This window comes from Bos grunniens, chromosome 17 (assembly GCF_055505025.1).
Source record: "Bos grunniens cultivar Pamir isolate PY7600 chromosome 17, Bosgru_T2T1.0, whole genome shotgun sequence".
NCBI lineage: Eukaryota > Metazoa > Chordata > Mammalia > Artiodactyla > Bovidae > Bos > Bos grunniens.
Window position 1 is genome coordinate 69,321,891 of NC_141181.1, and position 24,866 is coordinate 69,346,756.

General features: G+C 42.3%; 1 protein-coding gene across 33 annotated transcripts in view; it reads left to right on the forward strand.

Annotated features, from left to right (window-relative positions):
* The window catches only part of MTMR3 (myotubularin related protein 3), a 133,749-nt gene that overhangs the window by 95,149 nt on the left and 13,734 nt on the right, over nucleotides 1-24,866 (forward strand). For 23 of the 33 annotated variants that reach the window (XR_015144754.1, XR_015144755.1, XR_015144757.1 and 20 more), the window contains 7 exons: nucleotides 1,228-1,394; nucleotides 12,197-12,293; nucleotides 14,093-14,206; nucleotides 18,813-19,018; nucleotides 19,537-19,668; nucleotides 21,025-21,136; nucleotides 24,459-24,654. Coding sequence is in view for 29 of the 33 variants with exons in the window: in XM_086348657.1 (XP_086204783.1) it covers nucleotides 1,228-1,394; nucleotides 12,197-12,293; nucleotides 14,093-14,206; nucleotides 18,813-19,018; nucleotides 19,537-19,668; nucleotides 21,025-21,136; nucleotides 24,459-24,654 (1,024 nt within the window). In the remaining 4 variants the exon portion in view is untranslated. The remainder of the gene's footprint in view (nucleotides 1-1,227; nucleotides 1,395-12,196; nucleotides 12,294-14,092; nucleotides 14,207-18,812; nucleotides 19,019-19,536; nucleotides 19,669-21,024; nucleotides 21,137-24,458; nucleotides 24,655-24,866) is intronic. The other 10 variants (XM_086348681.1, XM_086348683.1, XM_086348685.1 and 7 more) reach the window with 3 other exon arrangements.

The window sequence follows — 24,866 nt, forward strand, 5'->3', positions numbered from 1 at the left end:
AACAGTGCCCACCTGTTCCTTACTAGTGATGTTAGTTTTGATCATTCTTTCAAGGAATCACCCACTTTCTGTGTAATTCCTGTATTTTCTCCATTGCAACTGATAGCCGTCTGGGAGGCACTTTAAGACTCTACAGATGTCCTGCTGCTCATCAAATTTCTTTAGTGTTGGCTTTATCTGATCTAATCTTCATTATAAGGGTTGGAAAGGGATGACTGAAATGCATTTTAAATTTAGTAGCTCTCCCAGTTTTTAGCTCCCTGAGCTTTTGTTCTATTTGTATGACCTAGAGTGCCAGTAAACATCGTGTGTGGGCGTGTTGATAAGTCACACTAGTTGGGGTAAGAGAGAGGTTTAAGTGACCTCCTTGTTTGTTTTTTTCAAATTTTTATTGGAGTATAGTTGATTCCTCCTTGGTTTTAAGGTAAATATTTAAGTTGCTTTTTAGCCATTGAGATTTGGCTTGCTTTTGATAGATACTGGTTATAACTTACAGTTTAAAAAGCTTGTATATTAATTACTCAATTTTAAATACTGCATTTGAAAAGATTAAGTATTTTTTTTTACACTTTTAATTATTTCAAATTATTTTAATCTCCTAGTTATATATATGCACTGAAAATTGCACTTGATAATAGAATTGTTTGGTCTCTACATGGTCACAGCTGAGAGTTTCAGTGTAATGTATCTTATTTTCAATCTAAAGTTGCTGAGTTATTTTAATTGCTAAGTAGATTAATTTTGAAATTATTCCCTAATTGGCTAAAAGTAGTACTGTGAACTGTTTCTGAGTTTGGCGTGATATGTCATAACAAAACAAAAACTGAACATATTTCTTGAGAGGGACAACCATAAAGCTTTGGTAGGAGATGTGGAATGAAACCCCATTCCTGGAAGAGGGACTCCTATTTTACTTTAATAATTTTCACTTGTCAGTCTCAGAAGAGATTTTATTAGTCTTAAAAACTTTAGTCTTAAAAAAAAAGATTTTATTGGTCCACATGTCTAGCTTTATTCTTCTTGACATTTTGCATCATTGACTAAAATTTGTTCGATGTGTTTTTTCAAATTATAAATCATAAACATTAGACCACCTCTATCTAGACTAATGCTTTTAACTGTAATTATCATTTCACTGTGAGTAGGCACTCTTGAAATGGTGGCTTCCCTTAGGTTTCATTGTCAGCTGTCTTCTGATTACATTTGTACTTGTTTGGCTTTACAAAGGTGTCAGTTCTCAACCTTTGAGCAGTGTCAAGAGTGGCTTAAGAGACTGAACAATGCAATACGACCACCTGCTAAAATAGAAGACCTCTTCTCATTTGCATACCATGCTTGGTGCATGGAGGTCTACGCCAGTGAAAAAGAGCAACACGGAGACCTGTGCAGGCCAGGTAGGCCTTTCTAAATGTGCAGATGGTGGCTTTACTGAATTACTGCTTGAGACACCCTTACATGAAATGAGACTCCTAAAATTGACCTATTTATTAAGCAGTGTACTTTTCACGGTGCACCTAGCTTGTGCTCATCGCTCTTCTAAGCTCATTATAAGATGTTTTCTACTTTTCACGGGGAAGAATTGACATCCCAATTTACTGAGCCTGACTAAAAATACTGAGGGTATGGGTGTTATGGAAACCCACTGGAAAAGAGCCATGAGTGTTTGTGAAGACTTCACGTTAGAAGTGGCATTTGAGTAGGCTTTGAAGATTGGAAAACTGTTATTGATAATAGAATGGGGAAAAGAATTTTAGAGCAAGTAGCATTAATGAAGGTAGAGGTGTGAGGTTAGGCCACAGAATAATGGATTACAAAGTGACCTTTTGCTGTCTTTGAATTTTCAAGACCTAGATTACCTTTTGTAGGTAATCTAGGAGTCTGGGTTCCAGACTTCCTGACTCCTTATGAAATTTCTGTCATATTCACCATGTTTCTCTCTCAGAAATGGCTCTGACCAAGTTTATGTCGTTTCTCTGTGTGTAATTTTCTAGAAATTGTGTGTTGCCATAAATAGAAGTTTGCTGATCTAGCACTGAGTCTTAAAAGATATGTTCAGCTTGAAAACAATGACTTGAATTGCTAGGCTGTGAAACGATGTGAGTTTCCTTCTAATACAGTTTACTTTAGAGATTTTTTTTCCTTTAAACCTCAATTTTCAATCCTGAACCTTTGATCTTAACACTCCTGCTCTGGGTTGTGTTAAACATGGGAGGCTAATCTAACTAAGCCTGTCTCCTTTTGTTTCCTGTCTCATTTACTGGTCAAAGCTTTTGGTTCATATGTTTAATTAAATCATAGCAAACATATATATTTTTAAAGATTCTTTACGATATACTTTTGTTTGACCCTCATGACCTTGTCAAACGGTCAGAGTAGCCTGGTGTTTCTGTTTTGGGAGCCAAAGAAATGAAGACCAGAGGCAAAGCCTATTGCACAGTCCCACTCAATGAAACTATGAGCCGCGCCTTGTAGGGCCACCCAAGACGAATGGGTCACGTTGGAGAGTTCTGACAAAACGTGGTCTACTGGAGAAGGGAATGGCAAACCACTTTGGTATTCTTGCCTTGAGAACCCTATGAACAGTATGAAAAGGTAAAAAGATGTGATACTGAAAGATGAACTCACTGGGTTGGTAGGTGCCTGATATGCTACTGGAGAAGAGTGGAGAAATAGTTCCAGAAGGAATGAAGAGGCTGAGCCAAAGTGAAAATAACGCCCAATTGTGGATGTGGCTGGTGATGGAAGTAAAGTCTGATGCTATGAAGAACTGTATTACACAGGAACCTGGAATGTCAGGTCCATGAATCAAGATAAATTGGAAGTGGTCAAACAGGAGATGGCAGTAGTGAACATCGACATTCAGGGGTCAGTGAACTAAAATGGACTGAAATGGGTGGATTCAATTCAGATGACCATTATATGTACTACTGTGGGCAAGAATCCCTTAGGAGAAATGGAGCAATCCTCATAGTCAACAAAAAGAGTCTGAAATGCAGTACTTGGGTGCAATCTCAAAATGACAGAATGATCTCTGTCTGTTGCCAAGGCAAACCATTGAATATCACAGTAATCCAAGTCTGTGCCCCAACCACTAATGCCAAAGAAGCTGAAGGTGAATGGTTCTATGAAGACCTAAAAGACCTTCTACAACTAACACCAAAAAGAGATGTCCTTTTCATCATAGGGAACTGAAATGCAAAAGTAGGAAGTCAGGAGCTACCTGGAGTAACAGGCAAGTTTGGCCTTGAGGTACAAAATGAAGCAGGTAAAAGGCTAACAGAGTTTTGCCAAGAGAATGCACTGGTCATAGCAAACACCCTCTTCTAACAACACATGGACATCACCAGATGGTCAACACCGAAATCAGATTGATTTTATTCTTTGTAGCCAAAGATGGAGAAGCTCTATACAGTCAGCAAAAACAAGACCAGGAGCCTACTGTGGCTCAGATCATGAACTCCTTATTGTAAAATTCAGACTTAAATTGAATAAAGTAGAGAAATCCACTAGACCATTCAGGTATGACCTAAATCACATTCCTTACGGTTATACAGTGGAAGTGACTAATAGATTCAGGGATTAAATGTGATAGACAGAATGCCTGAAGAACTATGGATGGAGGTTCCTGACATTGTATAGGAGGCCATGATCAAAACCATCCCCAAGAAACAGAAATGCAAACAGGAAAAATGGTTGTCTGAGGAGGCCTTACAAATAGCTGAGAAAAGATGAGAAGCAAAAGGCAAAGAAGAAAGGGAAAGATATAAGCATCTGAATGCAGGGTTCCAAAGAATAGCAAGGAGAAAGATAAGGAAGCCTTCTTAAGTGATCAGTGCAAAGAAATAGGGGAAAACAATAGAATGGGAAAGACTAGAGATCTCTTCAAGAAAATTAGAGATACCAAGGAAACATTTCATGCAAAGATGGGCACAATAAAGGACAGAAACAGTATGGACCTAACAGAAGCAGAGGATATTAAGAAGAGGTGGCAAGAATATACAGAAGAACTACACAAAAAAGATCTTCATGACCCAGATAACCACGATGGTGTGATCAGGCACTTAGAGCCAGACATCCTGGCGTGCGAGATCAAGTGACCCTTAAGAAGCATCACTACAAACAAAGCCTAGTGGAGGTGATGGAATTCCAGCTGAGCTATTTCAAATCCTCAAAGATGATGCTGTGAAGGTGCTGCACTCAATATTCGAGCAAATTGGGAAAACTCAGCAGTGGCCACAGGACTGGAAAAGGTCAGTTTTCAGTCTAATTGTAAAGAAAGGCAATGCCAAAGAATATTCAGACTACCACATAATTGTACTCATCTCACATGCTAGCAAAGTAATGCTCAAAATTCTCCATGCTAGGCTTCAACAGTACATGAACCAAGAACTTCCAGATGTTTAAGCTAGATTTAGAAAAGGCAGAGGAACCAGAGATCAAATTGCCAACATCTGTTTGATCATAGAAAAAGCAAGAGAATTCCAGAAAAACATCTTCATTGACTACGATAAAGCCTTTGACTGTGTGGATCACAGCAAACAGTGGAAAATTCTTCAAGAGATGGGAATACCAGACCACCATACCTGCCTGAGAAATCTGTATGCAGGTCAAGAAGCAACAGTTAGAACCAGACATAGAACAATGGACTGGTTCAAAATTGGGAAAGGAGTACGTCAAGGCTGTATACTGTCACGCTGCTTATTTAACTTATATGCAGAGTACATCATGCAAAACATGGGGCTGGATGAAGCACAAGCTGGAATCAAGATTACAAGGAGAAACATCATAACCTTAGATATGCAAATGACACCACCCTTATGGCAGAAAGCGAAGAAGAACTAGAGAGCCTCTTGATAAAAGTAAAAGAGGAGAGTGAAAAAGCTGGTTCAACATTCAAAAAACGAAGATCATGGCATCCAGTCCCATCACTTCATGGCAAATAGATGGGGAAACAATGACAGACTTTATTTTTTGGGGCTCCAGAATCACTGCAGATGGTGACTGCAGCCATGAAATTAAAAGATGCTTGCTCCTTGGAAGAAAAGCTATGACCAACCTCAACAGCATATTAAAAAGCCAGAGACATTACTTTACTGACAAAGGTCCGTATAGCCAAAGTTATGGTCTTTCCACTAGTCATGTGTACGGACGTGAGAGTTGGACCATGAAGAAAGCTGAGCACTGCAGAATTGATGCTTTTGAACTGTGGTGTTGGGAGAATCTTGAGATTCCTTTGGACTGCAAGGAGATCAAACCAGTCAATCCTAAAAGAAATCAGTTCTGCATATTCATTGGAAGGACTCAAGCTGAAGCTCCAATACTTCGGCCACCTCACTTGAAGAACTGACTCATTGGAGATGACCCTGATGCTGGAAAGATTGAAAAGGCTGAAGGAGAAGGGGACGACAGAGCATGAGATGGTTGGATGGCATCACTGACTCGATGGACAAGAGTCTGAGTAAGCTCCAGGAGTTGGTGAGGGACAGGGAGGCCTGGCATGCTGCAGTCCATTGGGTTGCAAAGAGTTGGACACGACTGAGCAGTTGAACTGAACTGCAGGGCATCGACAGAGCCAGAACTTGAAAGCAGTTCTTGGTTATTGGGAACTGATTGTAAGATGTGCTGTGGATATGAGGTGAAAAACAGGCAGCTGCCCTTGGGGAGCCTCAGGGAAAGTCTTAGGAATCTGAGCTTCCCACAAGCCTGGTCAGCTAGGGGAATCCACAGTGGTTCCCACAAATCACCAACAAGTGGCCTTGGAAGGTGATGAAAATGTGCCTAAGCACTCTCTCACTTCACTTCTTTATCTGTTCCATCTTTCTTTTTCCTTCTTTATATGCCATTGGGTTTTTTTTTGTTTGTTTATGGGTCTTTTCAGGTTTTTTTTTTTTTTTTTGAGTTTTTAAAGTTATTTTAAATCCAATTAATTTGTGAATTTTACATGTATATTTGCTAAATTTTTAGCCATTACATCTTTTTTTTTTTAAGTTGTTTTTATTTGGCCACATCACACGGCATATGGGATCTTAATTCCCTGTGAAAAAGTCATGTCTGACTCTGCGACCCCATGGACTATACAGTCCATGGACTGAATTTTCCAGGCCAGAGTACTGGAATGGGTAGCCTTTCCCTTCTCCAGGGGATCTTCCCAACCCAGGAATCGAACCCAGGTCTCCCTCATTGCTCTGACCAGGGATCAAATCTGTGCTTCCTGCAGTAGAAGCACGGAATCTTAACCACTGGACAACCAGAGAAGTCCCCATTACATCTTTTCCTTTTTTTTAAATGCACATTTCTCAGACTTTATTTTTTGGCTGTGGTGGGTTTTCATGATTGTGCATGGGCTTCCTCTAGTTGACTGCTCTTCATCTCAGGGCACGGCTTCTCCTTGCAGTGGCTTCTTTCGTTGTGGAGCACGGGCTCCAGGCGTGTGGGCTTCAGTAGGTGTGGCTCGCGGGCTCTAGAGCGCAGGCTCAGTGGTTGTGGTGCGCGGGCCGAGTTGCTCTGTGGCATATGAGATCTTCCCAGACCAGGGAATCTGGGTGCAAGGCGGAGTCTTTTTTTTTTTCTTTTAATATTTATTTATTTTTGGCTGTACAGGGTGCTTGTTGCTGTGCAGTCTTTCCTCTAGTAGTGGCCAGTGGGGGCTACTCTGTTGCAGCGTGCAGGCTTCTCATTGCTGTGGCTTCTCTCGTTGTGGAGCGTGAGCTTCAAGAATTCCAGCACCTGGACTCGATAGTTGCGGCTCCTGGGGCCCGGAGCCCAGGCTCATTAAATGTGGTGCTGCGGGGTCAGCTGTTGCATGGCATGTGGCATCTTCCCAGATCAGGGATCGAACCTGGGTCTGTGGCATTGGCAGGTGGATTCTTTAATCACTGAGTCACCAGGGAAGCCCCCAAGTACGTCTTAAGTATTAGATTGTTTAATCTCTGCCGTCTCCTTGGATAATGAAGTTATCAGGTGCACCTCATTGTATCATGTTAAGTTATTGTGTGTACCTTGTATTATGTTATATAAGAACTTTGATTTGTTTAAGGCTCTTAATTCCAAAAGGCATTCCCTAGTTTTGGGCTTTAGTTAACAGTATTCAGTTTTAGTTAACAGTGTTTAGTTAACAAGGCTTGAATTTCTCCTAACCTGTTTCTCTCACAACCACAGACTGCAAATCCTCATCGTTAGGTGATTCCTTATTTCCTTGATAATTTAGTTTCTTTAGGATTTGAGTCAACTCTTAGAATATTCCTAAGATGTACCAGGTCAGAACTTAATTCCTGTTTATTAATTATAGATGGCTTTGTCCTGAGGTGAGATGATTTTAGTTCCCAGACCTTTCTTTCCTTGAAGATATTTGGTATTCGTTGGCCACCAGGACATCCACAGTTTCCTGTTTTTTTCATGGGTTTGTGGATGGAGGCATTTGGGGGGCAAAATACTGATTTAGGGACTAGAAAACCGGAATTCAAACCTATACTCTACCATTTAATTTTTAAAACGGCGCCGGGCAAGCCATGTGTCCTCTCTTTACTTCAGTTTCCTGTGTTCTTCAAAGTGTGGGACATATTTCTTCTTCCTGCCCAAGCTGATCTGTATATTCTGAAAATCAGCTCTGTTTCAGTTCAGTGAATGCTTGAGTGCCTCCTAAGTGTCATGCTTATGAAAACATTTTGAAAAGTATGAATATATAAAATGATACCATTGTAACTGATTGGAACTGACTCTATGACTAAAGGTTGTATTTTGTTTTTAATATGTATGTTCCACACTGAAGTCAACCTGCTGCAGGTCATATGCAGTCTTACTGAACTTCAGTGACTTGGTTTGAATACATATGTGTGCCTTTTTCCTTTCATATATTTTCACTGTGAAGTACAGAGGAAAACTCGCCCTCGAAAAATACTATGGTGGCATTTTTAGAGCCAGTCAACCTAGTTCTTCTGTCTCTACCCAATATTGTTGAGTATTGGTAGTGGCTACAGCATTACTCACCAGTTAGGAGCAGACCAGACAACCACATTCTTTTAAGTCATCTTTAGGTGAGACGGCGCCTGAGATGTTTCAAAGTCATGCTATTTTTTAACCTGCCCCAGCACATGAGATTACAGGCATAGATTCTGAAGGGTAAAAGTTGAGTCTTTCAGAAGTTATTAAAACCTTTTATGGACTCTTCTCTGCCTAGCCTATTAAGAGTAGAATATGTCAGAGAGGAGGGAAATGGGAAAATTATATCATTACCTTGTATTCGTGTGAATCTTAGTTTCTGACTGTTGAACCTGTCATAGTTAGCCAGCCATCCTGTGGCCACATTGCTCTAAGTCTTAATCTGTTTTGGAGGAAGTCTCCATAATGCTGTTGGAGTTCATTGCAAAACTCCTGACTCTGCTGTTAGCCCCATTTCAAAGTCTAAATAAGAATGGACTCAAGCTGTATGCTCAACATCCTTCTCGTTTTAGCTGTCTTCTTGGCGGTAGTTCTGTATGTGAGCTTTAATCTGGAGTCTGACAGATGACTGGGCAATTGAGTTGCTAGTTTAGTAGCATCAGACCCGCCTCTCTGACCTCTTCTCTGTGAATTGCCTGATAAGCACCTTTTGATTAACCATGAACAGCATGACTCTGGGCCATATACTGTTGTGCAGCTGCCTGTTTAGATGAAGTAAAAGCCCTTGTCAGCAGTCTGCTTTCCGAGTTTGATCGCAGTCCAGTAATTGTACATCTAGACAACTGAACTGGGCCCTTAGTTCACAGAAAAGGGTTCTTCTCTCCATATTTGAAAATCTGGAGGCTGTTTCTCACCTTCTCTGACTCTGGTACTGATCTTCCTCACGTCCTCGGTACGGGCCTGGCCCTTCTGCCCCAGGCCTTTAGGTTACATATGACTGTAGGTGTGAGTGAGTACTCAGAATCACCCCGGGAGCTAGACTTTTGGGGGGAAATTTTTGTAGACTGCTGGTTGATAACTGTATTTATGGTAGAGGAACTTACTGCTTTAAAGAAAAGTTTTTATTATTAAAATAATTGCTGGACTGTATGTAGTATAAGAAATACAAAACGTTAAAGAGGTACAGACCTCATTTGGGGATGGGGAAGGCCCATAGGAAGGGTCGAAATGGAAATAAAAAGCAACAAATAAACTGGGGTATTACAGCATATCTGATGTTGAATTGGTGGAGATAGGAGAATTCTAAGAGGGGAGGGAGTTCTTAAGGAAAACCCAGCAATATTTGTGCTTGGCTTGCACTTTTCTGGCAGGATGAGCACAAGTGAACTTCTCACAGTTTAGCAAAAGCCAGTTGAATTACTCTGTGTATGTAAAGTATGCTGCTCAGTTTTTTTTCAAGCAATGGTTTTCAAACTGCAGGTTGTGATCCACCAGTGGGTCATGAAATCGAAGTTTTAAGAAATGAAGTATGAAATGAAACACTTAGGATAAAAAACATCAATGAGTCGCACACATAGCAAGGGTCAGTATTGTTTTATGAAACTCTTAAAAAATACATTGTGTTGAATTGTGGTGTAAAACATTCTTACTGTAGGTTGTGATGGTCGGATTCAAAGTTGATGAAGTCACTGCTTTAGAGAATACAAAGAATTTAAACTCATTCTTTGTTCTCAAGGAACTTGAAATAACAGATTTTTTTAAATGATGGCTACTCAGTATATGTTTGTTTGTAGCTCAGTTTCATGCTGGGAATGGGAATTCTAAACCCATTCTTGAGCAGTGGTTCTATGTAGAAAACTGCCCGAGGAGAAAGGGAGGGAGGTGGAGAGGGTTACTCTTGAATTTATAGGGTTCTATTGAGGGTGTCTGGGTGTCCATTAAGATAGGGGTACTAATGTAAATGACCACTAAGTAAATACCTTTTTACATTTTTCAGAGACTTGGAACTATATTCCAAGTTGGGAGAAAACTTGTCATTAGTTAATGAACTTAGAAGTTGCCATAGTTTTACAGCTTTTGTATTGTGATTATAAGTGAAAAGACTCCCTGTCTAGAATTCTTGATGGTCACCATTCCTTACAGTTTGTAGACAGATGGCACTCCCAATTCAGATAGCTTTTTCCTGTTTGAAAGATTATATCGCTTTTAAAACTTTGCCAGAATGGAATAGATTCAGTTGATTATTTCCTCTTGCATCTCTGAACCTCATCTTTTTATAGCTCTCCTTCAGGAAGCATACAGTACCTAGTTTAAGCTCAAGAAGAGCAGTTTAAATGGGAAGTAGTTTGATAGACTTGTCCGTCGTTCGGGTAGTTGCTGTTTCCTGCTCTGAAGCTCTTCTCCCGGGGAGAGCAAAGCTTTGGTCACCGTGCGGCTCTTCTGTGCTTTTGCCACGTAGTTTCTCCCGGCCCCGCCAGTGTTTACTTCTCAGGCTGTAAGCTGTAAATGTTAGAGGGACTGCCGAGTGGTTTGTTGTTGTTTGTTCTTCATAAAATTACTGTTCTAGGCCTCTGTTCTCATGGAAGGAAATATTTCAGATTTAATGACTTTTATATTTAGTTCATTTCTGCCTTTGTAGCTCGCTGTCTTTAAGGAAGAAGGAGCCAAATCCACGAGGGCAAATGTAGGCAGATTATACTTGTTTTGGGTGGATGTTCTTTTATGCTCGGCGTTCTGATTAGAAGTATGGTGTTTCTTGAGATTCATGGATACAGGCAGTTAAAGTCTTATGATCTATTATTTATTTATTGGCTGTGCTGGGTTTTTGTTATTGCTTGGCTTTTCATGGGGGCTATTCTCTAGCTATGGTGCACGGGCTTGTCATTGCGGTGGCCTCTCTCGTTGCAGAGCATGGGCTGTAGAAGTGCAGGCTTCAGTAGTTGGCAGCTTGTGGGTTCAGTAGTTGCGACTCTGGGCTCTGGAGCACAGGCTTCATAGCTGTGGCACAGAGGCCTGGCTGTTCCAAGGCATGTGGGATCTTCCTAGACCACGGATTGAATTCATATCTCCTGCATGGACAAGCAGATTCCTTATCACTGAGCCACCAGGGAACCCCATGATCTTTTAACTGCAATTCTGTAATCTATAAGGTTCTGAAAATCAAAGATTTTAATTTTATTTGGTGATTTGACTTCATCTGAGCTAGCTATTTGCTGCTTTATTTAACCCACTTAGTTTGAGTTATCCATGTTTTGCACTGTAAAGATGTTAATGTTTGTTTAATGCTTTTGAGATCATTAACCCAGCATTGCCAACAAAGATCTGTCTAGTCAAAGCTATGGTTTTTCCAGTAGTCATGTATGGATGTGAGAGTTGGACTATAAAGAAAGCTGAGAGCCGAAGAATTGATGCTTCTGAAGTGTGTGTTGGAGAAGACTTGAGAGTCCCTTGGACTGCAAGGACATCCAACCAGTCCATCCTAAAGGAGATCAGTCCTGGGTGTTCATTGAAAGGCCTGATGCTGAAGCTGAAACTCCCAATATTTTGGCCACTTGATGCCAAGAACTGACTCATTTGAAAAGATGCTGATGCTGGGAAAGATTGAAGGCAGGAGGAGAAGAGGGGACGACAGAGGATGAGATGGTTGGATGACTTCACCAACTCGATGGACATTGAGTTTGAGCAAACTCCAGGAGTTGGTGAGGGACAGGGAAGCCTGGTGTGCTGCAGTCCATGGGGTTTCAAAGAATCGGACATGACTGAGCAACTGAACTGATAATACATATACCACCTTAAAATCCAGAAAGCTCAGTTTCTGAAATCTGGCCCAGAGGGTTTCTCATGAGGAGTTACAGATCCATATTACTCGTCTTGGTGAACTTACTGATTTTATTTCTTATGTATACCATCAGTCTGAGTGTGGAAACAGGAAGTTAGCCAGTATAGTGACAAGAACATGGGTTTTGGGATCAGACAGAGCTGCCGTAATAATCTCCCCAGTCTGTTTTATCCTCTGTAACATGCGCTCAGTGATACTGCCCTTAAATTTGATAGTAGTGATTAGATGAGATAATATTAATTCCTTTTTAATTTTTTAAATTTATTTTTAATTGAAGAGATAATATTCTTGATCAGAATTAATTTCCTCATTTTTTTTATAATCTTAGCCCAGCAGGAGATTTTTTTAAAACTAAATATGGTATTTATTATAATACTTCAAAAAAAAAAAAAAAAACTAAGGATACCAGTGCTTTTATTCCACCTGTTTTGCAAAATCGTACTCATTTCTTCCTTTCTCCTGTCTGCCTTTGGTCCCTAGGGGAACATGTAACGTCAAGGTTTAAAAACGAGGTGGAGCGGATGGGTTTTGATATGAACAACGCCTGGAGGATTTCTAACATCAATGAGAAGTACAAGTGAGTTGTATTTGGTCCCTGTGGCCTGTGTTCCATGACCGCTGCCTTGTCAAGAAACCCCAATTCTCATGTGGCAGAACATTTGAATTTAAAATTTTTCTTCAAAACAGAGTTTTATTTATTAAATATAAGTGCATGATTTTCAGAGTACTTGTTGAGCCTTCTGTTTCCATTGCTATCACTGGAGTGGAAAGAGATTCTTACTTAGTAGGATCCTGGAGTTTTCCTTCCATTCCCCTCCAGGCCTCTCTTCTGGCACATGTACGTCTAAATACCTATAGGCAGGCAGTTTCTGTTGTCCTTATCACTACTCGATAAAACACTTAGGAGCTGGTTTTTACGTACTTTTACCACAGATCGTATGAAAAGGCTTAAGTCTTATTCTGTTTAATTCATTGATCTAAAACTAATGTCATAGCTATGATTGTGTAACCTTTAAATACTAATGTAACCATTATTAAATATTTCCTTGGAACGTATAAGAACTTCGATAGGGAAGGGCAGTTAATTAACTATGATTTTGCTGATTCAGATTTCTATAAAATGAAAGAAAACTGTCCAGAATTTTTAAATTAACGTATCCTTCTCCTCTTAAGTTTCCCTGCAGCGGTTGGAGACACTAATCACTCTCTTATCTTTCCAACTGCCTCAGATTATGATAGCTATTTTCTTGGACTGTTTGTGGGTAGCCATCAGAGCATTTCATTTTTTGCTGGAAAAACTACAGCTAATTACTATATACAGCTCTTAACATGGACCCTGGCCAAGGAGGTGTTGCCAAGAATCAGGAGCTACAGATGAGTCATACCTTGGCCTGTTCTCAGCTGACAAGTCAAAGGAGAGAATGACGGTGGGAGGGGGTCCTCAGGGAGCCTGAGGCTGCAACAGGCTTTGCTCACATATAACCCACCTTTCCTATACTGGAGACTGCTTATCTGCCAAGTGAGCAGCTCTCACTTGGTGAAGAGCTGACTACTGGATAATGTAATACTTAGAGGACAGGAGTATAGTGATCCGAATATTGAGTGAAGTAAGACAAACAAAACACCTACTAATATTTTCCCTAATGAAAGCAGCTTTTTTAAACACAACACTGTAAGTCAACTGTAAGATAAAATAAAAATTAAATTAAAAAAAAAACTGGCTTCCCCCCCCCGCCGCCCTCCGAGTGTAGTTCTGAAGTGTGTTTTATAGAAATGATGATTAATAGCATACTCACATCACTGACTTGGCTTAATGGGGCTGTGATTGTGTATGCATATGGGGCTGACCCGCCGTGCTGCATCTGTATACCCATAGCTGCACCTGTTACCTACAATTAGGACACCGTGTCTGGTTCACGTCAAACAGCATGTTAGTAATCCTATGAGGTCTCTGGGAAGTCGAAACTGTGGGCTCTTGCACTTCTTATGTTTCCCTGAAAAACTGAGGGCCTGGTAGAGTAACACAGACTTCCACCTCTGCAGTTGAACTGGGTACCTGTGTAGTTAGAAATGATCCATGTATTGGTTACAATGGTTACAGTAGAGTGAGTGCCTCTCAACTCCCTTTTTTTTTATTGATTGTTAAGATGGCCAGATTTCCAAAAGGCAGCATAAAGTGGAACAATCCAAGATAGTATCACTTGACGTGTATAACACTTAGGGCAACCCACTCCACTAAGCAGGGCGGAACTTCAAGTCTTGCTCCTTGCTGCCTTTTTAACTGGCTCTGGGGTAGCCTGATGCACACCCTTACCCTGGCTCACTCGAGTCTCTCCTCCTCTTTCCCTTCTCCCTCTTCCTCACCAACCCTGTTAGGCTGTGTGGGAGCTATCCACAGGAGCTCATAGTGCCTGCCTGGATCACTGACAAAGAACTGGAAAGTGTTGCAGGCTTCCGGTCCTGGAAGCGCATCCCTGCTGTCGTCTACAGGTGAGGAAGCCTGGCCGGCCCAGCTCGCTCTGGTGCTGCTGCCCAGTGCTCTTGGTCTGTGCTCTGGCGCTGCTAGCCTGGGGGTGGGGTGGGGTGGGTTCAGGGAGCTCTCCAGGCTACTGCATACTTCCTTATTGTTAGAGTTGCTCATCCAGTCATGTACCAGTCAGTACTTCACTGCAACACTACCTGATGATTCAGTTGACACTGAAAAGAAAATTTTGATTAAAAAATGGCTGGATTTGCTATTTTAAGATCCTTCTGACGTTGTTTTTTTTAAATGTTTACTTATGTCTATGCTGGGTCTTCCTTGCTGCATGGACTTTTCTCTGGTTGAGGCGAGTGGGGCCTACTGTAGTTGTGGTGCACAGACGTCTCATTGCAGTGGTTTCTCTTATTGCGGAGCTTGGGCTCTAGGGCAGTGGGCCTCGGTGGTGGCTCCCAGGCTCTAGAGCACAGGCTCAGTAGCTGTGGCGCAAGGGCCTTAGCTGCTCCACGGCCTGTGGGATCTTCCAGGACAAGGGATCGAACCTGTGTCTCCTGCATTGGCGGGCACATTTTTTTTTTTACCACTGAGCCACCAGGCAAGCTCTCTTCTGACATTCTATGGGAAGATAATGTAGTCACTGCTTTTAGCTTCAGTTGATGACCTTTGGATTGAGAGAGATGAGTCCTGGAAAGTGAGAATGGGGGATGTAGACTTGTGATTGTCTTTGTGGTTAAAATATTGCCACATGGAAGAAGTTTGTTTTGAGAGGGAGCATTTAGAGAAGGGTAGCGCTTGGCTGGTCAGAAGATACTGGAGATCAGAGGCAGGAGAGTCAAGGGAGCCAAATTCTAGAAGGGGTGGTGGTGTGATAACAAGCATAGGTGTTAGAACTCAAGTCTTCTCTCTGCCTTGCTGTGGCACCTTGAGCAAGTTCCTTGACTGACCTCAGTCTGTTCCCATGATGTTCTCAGTTCACAGGTATGCTGTGACATCTGAATGACTCTGTAAGACAAGGCTTCCTAATCAGTGTCTGGAGTAGATTGTATTCCTGAGGGCTGCTTTTCTGATTCAGTGACTATCTAGCTGAGTTCTCACAAATCATGTGAAGTTTTTAAGAAGTCATTCCCTCATGTTTTGGAACAATTTCAGATGTCCTTGTAATATTCACAGTCCCCATTTCATTTTCCCCGTTTGCAGACTTTATGGACTCTCCTTGAATTTGGGCCAAACCAGTGAGGCTTAGTTAGAAGCTCATGCCAGAAGGAAGTCCATTGAAATACTGAGGTGGTAAGAAGGGGTTTAAAACTTCTTGTGTAATTCCTAGTGAGGTAACCAGCTTGTTTTCTTAGTCCATGGAAGGCAGATTTTAGTGGCCATCCCAAAGAGGGAGAGATGTGAAAGTACACAGTTGCTTCTGGCCCAATGAAAGTCGCTCAGTCGTGTCCGACTCTTTGTGACCCCCTGGACTGTAACCTGCCAGACCCTTCTGTCCATGGACTCCTCCAGGCAGGAATACTGGAGTGGGTAGCCATTCCCTTCCCCTGGGGTTCTTCCCCACCCAGGGATCAAACCCAGGTCTCCTGCATTGCAGGCAGGTTCTTTACTATCTGAGCCACCAGGGAAACCCATTAAATTTTCAATCTCAGTTTTCATCACTGTTGTTTTCAGACACCTCTAGAAAAGTAGGTCACCAAATTTACCTATCATTCAAGTGGTAAGGTTGACACAGGAATTAGAGAGCAGCGCAAGCTGAAAGGATTTAGGAGTCTTATCAGTGATCGGCCCAGCTCAAACAGGGAAAGCCGCCAGCTGCTGCTGTGGGGCCAGCAGCTGTGTTAGATCAGCAGCCCTGTCATTTGCGGAGTTTGCTGACTTTGAGCGTAAGGGGAAAGGACTCTCATCTCAAAGCAAGGGTCGTTCAGTGAAATTCTTCCTGTTGGTAGAGAGGCCTAATAGTGTAGGCCGAAGACTTAGAATAAACATGGGAAGCTTCTTTTCCCTTCCAGAGTTTATGCTAGAGGGAATGAATGAGCTTTGTTAGCTCAGGTGGCAGGATGCTTCTGAATCCAACATGTGTTTACTGAATGTAGCTGTCTGTAGATCGCTAATGACTCCTGAGGTTGCTGGCCGCGCTTACTTGAAAGCACCACATTGAACCAGCATCTGATCAGTGCTTTCTCCCATGGTTACGAGAGAGTGCTTAATTAGCTTTATTATTGAAGATGGAGATTGTGTTGACACGGCAAGACAGTGCAAAGGCTGCCCATCTGTAGTGCAAGTCACAGCTCTCTCACTCTGCATTGAGTGATTCTTAGAAACTTCTAGTCATGGGGCTGTCTGGTGGCTCTGACGGTAAATAATCTGCTGCAACGTAGGAGACCCGGGTTCCATCCCTGGGTCGGGAAGATCTCATGGAGAAGGGAATGGCAACTCACTCCAGTATCCTTGGCTGGGATATCCCATGGACAGAGGAGCCTGGAGGGCTACAGTCAATGGAGTCACAGAGTTGGACACGACTCAGCAACTTTTCTAGTCATTTAGGGAGTTTGACTAATACTAACTTTGGGATAGTTTAAACATTTGTATCTTTCTCTATGTAAAATTGAAGAATTCACTGTTTAGTAGGGGACTCATCCATTGAACATCTTAAGTTTTATTTTTCCTGGTTCTATTTTAAAATGATAGAAACACTCTAGTGATTTTTAGCTACAGTGTTCTTGTTCTCTTTCATGCTACCTAAAGCATTTAGATGACTGCAGAAGCTGCTTTTTGCAGCAATTCAGTTGTGATCTAGCTGTCATACGATGACCCTTAAAACCCAAGACCCAGGCTGACGAGTGCCATCTACTGTTCTTCTCAAGCGTTGCTGGGAAAAATTTCGGAAAAAAAGGATGTGCAGCAGAGGCCCCCCAGCCTATTCTGTAAAGAGCTGCCGCCCCTCAGCTCATTGGTTATCCAGCATCTATTATTGTATGCTAGTAGGCCCTTTAAGAATCACTGAGGTTTTATTTATAGTTCGGCCGTTCAGCAGTTGACCTAATTGTTGTGTTGGCAGTACACAAGTACTTTCTATTATTTGTCTCTCCTAATGAGGGAGGATTTAAAAATGACAAACAAACTGATGATTCCAGTGGAATTTATTGTTGCCAAATTTAATTTTATTGTTTATGAGTTTTAGGATTAAAAACAAAAAACTTTCTCACGTTGTCCTTTGAACAAGACATATAGATGCAATAGTCTGTTAAAAACCCATCTGTGCATAAAACATCCACATATGTTTTATGTGGATGAATGTGTATTTGGAAACAATTTTAATGGGAGTAAAGAACATTGTTCTCTCTAGGATATAGAATTTGGGAGATATTAAAATTTTTTGCTTACTAGCTTTTTACTCATTTATTTTTATAGTGAACTGACTACTTTTATAACATCTAAACAGCTTTATTGAGCTGTCACATACAGTTCACCTTTTTTTTAATGTGTATAGCTCAGTGTTTTTAAGTATATTCACTGTGTTGTACGACCATCACTACGCTTACTTTAGTACGTTCTCCCCACCCTAAAAAGAAATCCCAGACCCATTAGCATACACTCCCTGTTCCCTCCTCACACTCCCTAGCTCTGGGTTATCAGTAAATCTACATGCTATCTCTATAGATCTTCCTGTTCTGGACACTGTATAAATGGAATCATAATGTGGTTTTTTGTGATTGACTTCTTTCACTTTGGAGCAATAACATACTCAAGGTTCATCCATGTTGTGATATGTATTAGAGCTTGATTCCTTTTTGTCACCAAATTACATTACCCTTACAACTTCTTAGCTGCTAAAATTACCTTACTAAAATTCCTAATTAGGAAAAGCTTGGATAGACAATGAGTATGATTTCTGGTCTTTTTTTTTTTTTCGTGAAAAAGGATCTTATCAGAGTATGGCTTATTGATGTTTATGCTATTCATTTCCTTCTAAGAGTTTACGGAAGGATAACTGGCTCATTGAGCTATCTGCCTATAGTAAGAGCAGTTGTGACTCATGAAATCTCAGGAGGTTTTGTAAAGCAGTCCACTGTGGGCCAGGTAAATATTTCAGTCCCAAATGTGGGATCTTGTTTTGAAAAGAATCCTCAAGCCAGCCATAATTGCACAGTTGCTATGCTGGGTCCTCAGAAGTCAGGAGGAAACAGATGTTTGTCTTAGCATCCATTAAGCTTGGATATGCAGGTGTAGTATTAAAAAGAGATTAATGCTTCATTATTAAGTAGCAGAATTAGTGTGGTGTTGGTATTTTATTTTTTACCTAATTTTCCAAAAGTAGTTATTCATATATTCTTTATGAATATTTCGTTTTCTGTAAGAATACACATTTATCATTTCGTTGGTTATTCTACAAAGGTCTCTAAAATGGTATGATAATCCAGAAAGATCCAGATAGATTTCATTATTCTTGATGGTTTATAAGACTTCTGCCCTGGGAGGCCTTGAAGCTAACCATCACATGCCTGTAGCCAAGCATTCATTAAGGCATTTAAAGCCTCCTGTGGCACTTTGTGTGTGAGCTCAGAATATCCGCATGGGGCCACGGGGTTGGGTGCAGTTGTCGTCTTGTTCCCCGCACAGGCACCAGAGCAACGGAGCCGTCATTGCCCGCTGCGGACAGCCAGAGGTCAGCTGGTGGGGCTGGAGGAATGCCGACGATGAGCACCTGGTGCAGTCCGTAGCCAAAGCTTGTGCCTCCGACTCCCGATCCGGTGGCAGCAAGCCGTCGGCTAGGAACAGTCCCCGGGACTTCCCCTGTGCAGGAGACCTCTCTGATGTGGAGTTCGGTAAGGAGTCCCTGGGCCTCTGGCAGCAAGTTTTTGTAGCATCTGAGAAACTTTTCTTGAAATGGCCTTTTTCTTTTAAGACAGAATTTGGTTTCATAGAAGAGTGAGAGTGAAGCTTCAGTTAGTGGGATTGTTTGAGGAGTCATGGGTCTTGGCAAAAACCAGAAGACCTTCTCTTTCAAACTTGGTTAAGAGCACTAGAGTGTTGTCTTTCTGCCGTCGTGACAAGATGGACTGTGCATGTGATAGGGGACCTATACAGTGTTTCCAGACCATGAGGGAAACACTGGGCTTTCATTGTAGTCATTCTAGGTAGAACCGAAGTATCAGAGATGGTAGGCAAAATAGAAAACAACTCGGGAGAGAAGTCCCATTGTATTTAGGTAGTGTGGGTTAGGTGGACTTCACTTAATCGAGTTTTTGGGGTACTGTAATAAGTGCCTGTCGTTTTTATTTTGCAACAATTCTGGGAGAGACAGGTTCATTTCGTTTTTTCTTCCTGCTCCTGATGTCCCCAGATTCTTCTCTGTCAAATGCTTCAGGAGCAGAGAGTTTAGCCATCCAGCCACAGAAGCTTTTGATCTTGGACGCACGCTCCTATGCAGCCGCGGTGGCAAACCGAGCCAAAGGAGGAGGTTGTGAATGCCCAGGTGAGGTGCACGGTGCTTCTGTCCTTGGGAGTCCAGCCCATGCCCGACTGGGTCTTAGTTCTCAACTTGAATGCAAAGCCATGTTCCTCGGGCTGTCCTGAGAGAGCCGCAGCTCCTTGGATTCACAGTACTGCATGCTCTTCTCATGGGAGACATGGAGGAAGGAGTGCAGTGAAACCACAGATTTCTTCCTTCCTGGTACCAGCCTTTTGGTGATAAGGAAAGTCAGTCCTCTCCCTTAAGAAGGCCTATTAAGTTTGGAAGCTGCTGCTTTGGTGGCTTGATTTCTCAGCCTTCTAAAAGCTTTTTATTGTGTTTGACATTGGGTATGCTCATCACTGGCCCCACAGAAAAGTCCTCACATGGCTTTTACTTGAAAAACATGGGGTAGAAATTGAAGTAAATACAAAACTCTAGTGAAGCACCTCAGTCCTGACTTAGAGCACCCCTACTGTTTGCAAGGAGGGACCTTTCTCCAAGGAGGGACCTCTTGGGTGCCAGTTGTGTGCCAATGGAGCAGGTAGAGCACTAAATTCCTTATTCAGGTGTGAACTAATTGCTGAAAAAAGCAGTTTGAGCACAGAGTTTGAATGCATAAGTACATGGTTCTGGTAGGTTCTTCTTATAGATTCCAGAGATGCAAGTTAGCAGAGGCCCAAGAAGTAAACCTGGGGTAAGGTAGAAGAGTGTGTGTGTGTGTGTGTGTGTGTGTGTGTGTGTGTGTGTGCGCATGTGCCCTCAGTCATTCAGTCATGTTTAACTCTTTGTGACTGCATCAACTGCAGCCCACCAGGCTCCTCTGTCCATTGGATTTCCCAGGCAAGAATTCTGGAGTGGGTTGATATTTCTTATTCCAGGGGATCTTCCTGACATAGGGATCAAACCCACATCTCCTGCATTGGCAGGTGGATTCTTTACCACTGAGCCACCTGAGAAGCCCTAAAGTGGAAGTACACAGCTTTTTTTTTTTTTTTAAATAAAAGCTTCTGTTTTGTCAGTTTCTTCTTCACATGGAGAAGGGAATGGCAATCCAGTCCAGTATTCTTGCCTGGAGAATTCCATGGACAGAGAAACCTGGCAGGCTACAGTCCATGGGGTCGCAGAGTCAGACACAACTGAGCGACTGACACATCCACACATCTTTTTCACACATCCTTCCTTTTTGAAAAGATGGCTAAAAATCGAGCTCTGTTTTCATCTCATCATAAAGGACTGGGCTAATAGTCATCCAAACACCAGTATTTCATTCGTCAGCAGCCACAGTGGGTTTGTTTTATAGCTAGTTTGCTCCTTTTGAACTTGGCGTTGTGGATGTTAAATTCACCATATTTGTGTTCTCTCTATTGTTCTCTCCAGAGTATTACCCAAACTGTGAAGTTGTTTTTATGGGGATGGCAAATATTCATTCAATTCGGAGGAGTTTTCAGTCTCTGCGTTTGCTGTGCACTCAGATGCCAGATCCGGGAAAGTAAGACCTTGGCCTTGGCTTTAAGTTTGCAGTGCCCTTTTTTTTCTTTTTTAATGAGTTGGAGGGGGTCTTGTTATTTTTTTGGTAAACTTCAGTTTTACCGTGAGTCCATGGGTAGTGTTCTCCTTCCTGTGTGAGGATCATTCAGCAAAAAGGAGGAGCTGGGAGTAAAATCTAGCCTTTTGAAAGGTTTGAAAATGTGCAGCAGGGAACAGGTCTCAGCCCTCAGAACAGACGGGCCGCTGTCTTACTTTTTCTGGGCCCTCCTCTGTTCTCTTCTCCATGTTTTTGACTCAGAGTAACTTAATTCTTTGTTTTCTGACATCCTGTAGTGACACTTAACCTCCTCTGAACTGGAGTGTTTTACCTGAAGAGTAAGTGTATTCATCATGTTCTAGAAAGGGTTAAACTTTCAAACATGCCAGGAGATCAGCTCCTTTTACATTTGCTTCTGATTTTAAACTACTTTCTTATTTACTAAAAACATTACCATGATTTTTATTGCTTATTAAAAATGAATGGCTGGCATTTGCTGTGAGGAAGGTGAAATAACACCCCTCCCCACAAGGGAACTGTTTGAATACAAGATAAATTAGGAGGAATGCTCTGTAAAAACAAATATGGACAGATAAATATTTAAAAGCCCCTGTTTTACTATTTCAGGAAGCCAGAAATGGTGCCAGAGAAGATAGTTTTCTCTTTTCTGGTGTTTGTGCTAGAGCCCATAGCAGTTTCCCTGAGTTCTGTTCAGTAGATCTCATGATTGCATCAATTTTGCAGCATTCTTTGATTTATTAAATCAAATGGTGGCTGCCTGAATCACTTGTACAAACTCCTGGTAACAAATGATTAATTTCATCATAGTTGCAGTCAGCCGAGAGGGTGAAGCAGTTGTCCTTGGGGAAAAGCCTGACCAAAGAAATGATGGCTGTCTTGCCTGAGGGTCAGCAGTTTGCATCTGCTACACGAGCTTAGAGCCCAGCTAGTAGCGCTCCCTGCCCTGCTGATGGCACACACAGAGTCTGCTCAGGGTCCAGAGCACCTGCCACTGACTGCATGACTCGAGTCAAGTGGCTTGATTTCTGTGGTTATCAGTTTGTCCTGCCTATATAAGGGATAGCGTCAGTATTCCCTGATCTCTAATATCTTCCATAGGTTAAAAGTCTTTCTTAAAAAGCTGTTTTTTAAGCTCCTGAGTCAAGAAGATGTAATTAGCCCTTGTTTGGTCTACATGAATGTCGGGGAGGGGAGTTGTAAAGGAAGAAGGAAATGACTTGTCTGTATTTGGCACAGATCATAATGCATTACTGACGCTTCCCTGTAGATAAAGAGACGCTATGGCTGTGGCGGGAGCAGCTGTAAGCCGGCCTCCTGACACTTGTTTGCAGCTGTGGAGGGCCCGGGCCTGGTTGTGTTTCTCTCTCAGATTTTGAGAACAGGACGAGGGAGTCTACAGGATCAGCGCAGTATCAGTACCTCCTCCGCTGGCAGATTTTGGATGCAGCTTCTGTGTTAGGCATGGAGACACTGACTGGGTTGTAAGGATGGGTCAGTCAGATTCAGGAGAACCAGGTTCTCATTTACTGTTTCTCCAGGGGCCAGGAGGTAACTTGGCATTTGTTCTCCTAAGTCCCACCTTTTAGTTTGCTTTTTCAAGACTGTATGAGGAATAAGAATAAAGAATCCGCCTGCAAACAGTGTTTCTCAGGTATTTAATAGGCCATAGAAAGTCTTGAGATAGAATTTTTACCCACGACTTAAAAAGTAGGAACCTTCAGTATATGCTAGGCACTGCACAGGGCAAGTGCAGCTGTGCCTGAGACAGGGTCTGCCCTCTTAGGAGCCGGTCTGGCTGGTAGAACAAGCCAATCCTTGTGAAGCCAGCACTTCTGCATTACGTTGTCTGTCTGCCTGGAAAGGCCCTCTCTTCGGGCTGTTCCAGAAATTCATACTTATCCCCCAAGGTTTAATAGGCCTTTATAGACTCGTCATGGCCAAAGCCTTCTCATAGTCCCCTGACAGAAGTATTGATTCCCTTCTCAGACTCAATGTTTGAAGGGCTGGACTATGGCCTTAACCACAGATCTGATGATATTTTGGAGAAATTTGAGCTTTTTGTGGGGGGGTGGGGAGTAGAATTCATGGCAGGGCACAAGAAACAAAATGTCAGTACAATTTAAAAAAACCTATTGTCATTATTCCCAAGGGGTAATTCCTGGGATCTGATACTTTTTGAAGGCCTTTTGAAAAAAGATTTTTTTCAATCCCTGCTGAATCCAGTCTTCACTAAGCCCAGTAACAGTGTGCAGCCATTGGCTACTCATTTGTGTAAGTCTAAATCATTAGTTTGGGCCTACCCAGTTCTAATCCATAAACATTCAAGACTTGATCAGTAGTGGTAAGTGATGTTATCTACACTGTTTTTGGAGTGGCATCCAACTTGTATCTTGTTGTGAAAGTGTTAGTCCCTCGGTCATGTCTGTCTCTTTGCAACCCCGTGGACTGTAGCCCACCAGGCTCCTCTGTCCGTGGGATTCTCTGGTCAAGAACACTGGAGTGGGTTGCCATTCCCTTCTCCAGGGGATCTTCCTGACCCAGGGGTTGAACCGAGGTCTCCTGCATTGTAGGCAGATTCTTTACCATTTGAGCCACTAGGGAAGCCACTGTATCTTATTACAGACACATATTGCTTTAAATATATTTAATTATTTTATTTGTGTGTGCCAAGTCTTGGTTGCAGCATGTGGGATCTCGAGTTGCGTAGGCGAACTCGTAGTTGCAGCATGTGGGATCGAGCTCCCAGACCAGGGATCGAACCCTGGCCCCCTGCATCGGGAATGCAGAGTCTTAACTGGACCACCAGGGGAGTCCCCACAGACATATATATTTGAGTTTTCCTTTTTTTTGAGAACTTGTTAGGCAGAGTTGCTGATTATTAAATATAAATATTTTCTCTTTTCCATCTCAGAAGTGGTTGCATTTTTTTCTTCAGGAGAAAATTCCAGAAAGAACTAACTTTACTGGGTAGATACAACTCTTTACAGACTAAAAATTATTCATTCTCCCTGGGTAATTAGCAGTAAGATTTTTGGAACAAAAGGTGGCCCTTTTCATTACTGTCCTATTTCTAAGGCTTTCCTGTGTTGCATGGTAGGGCCTGGGCCTAATCCTTGTACATACTTTATAAAGACACAGATTTTCTGTTTGTTTTATTTGGAGGGAAATGTCTTTGGGAATTGCTTTTCAGTTTGACGGGTATTTGGCATGATCCAGTGTCTCATAAAAACCAGCATTTCCCATCCCCTTGTGTTTGGTTTTTCAGTTGGCTCTCGGCTCTGGAGAGCACCAAGTGGCTCCACCACCTGTCTGTGCTGCTGAAGTCGGCGCTCCTGGTGGTGCACGCCGTGGACCGAGACCAGCGGCCGGTGCTGGCGCACTGTTCCGACGGCTGGGACCGCACCCCCCAGATTGTGGCACTGGCGAAGCTCCTGCTGGACCCTTACTACCGAACCATAGAGGTAGGGCGGAACGCTTCAGGATCACCAGGGGAAACCGGGCAGGGTTTTAGGGGAAGTCTTGGTGGAGGTGGTTCGGTCCAGTCAAAGTGGAATTTCTGTGGTTTAGAATCACTGCTCCTTTACCTTGAGCTAAATTGTGGTAGTACCTACCTCAGTGCCTGTCCCTCTTAAAAGGGGGTGGATTGTAGATAACAAGGTACTAAGCATACAGA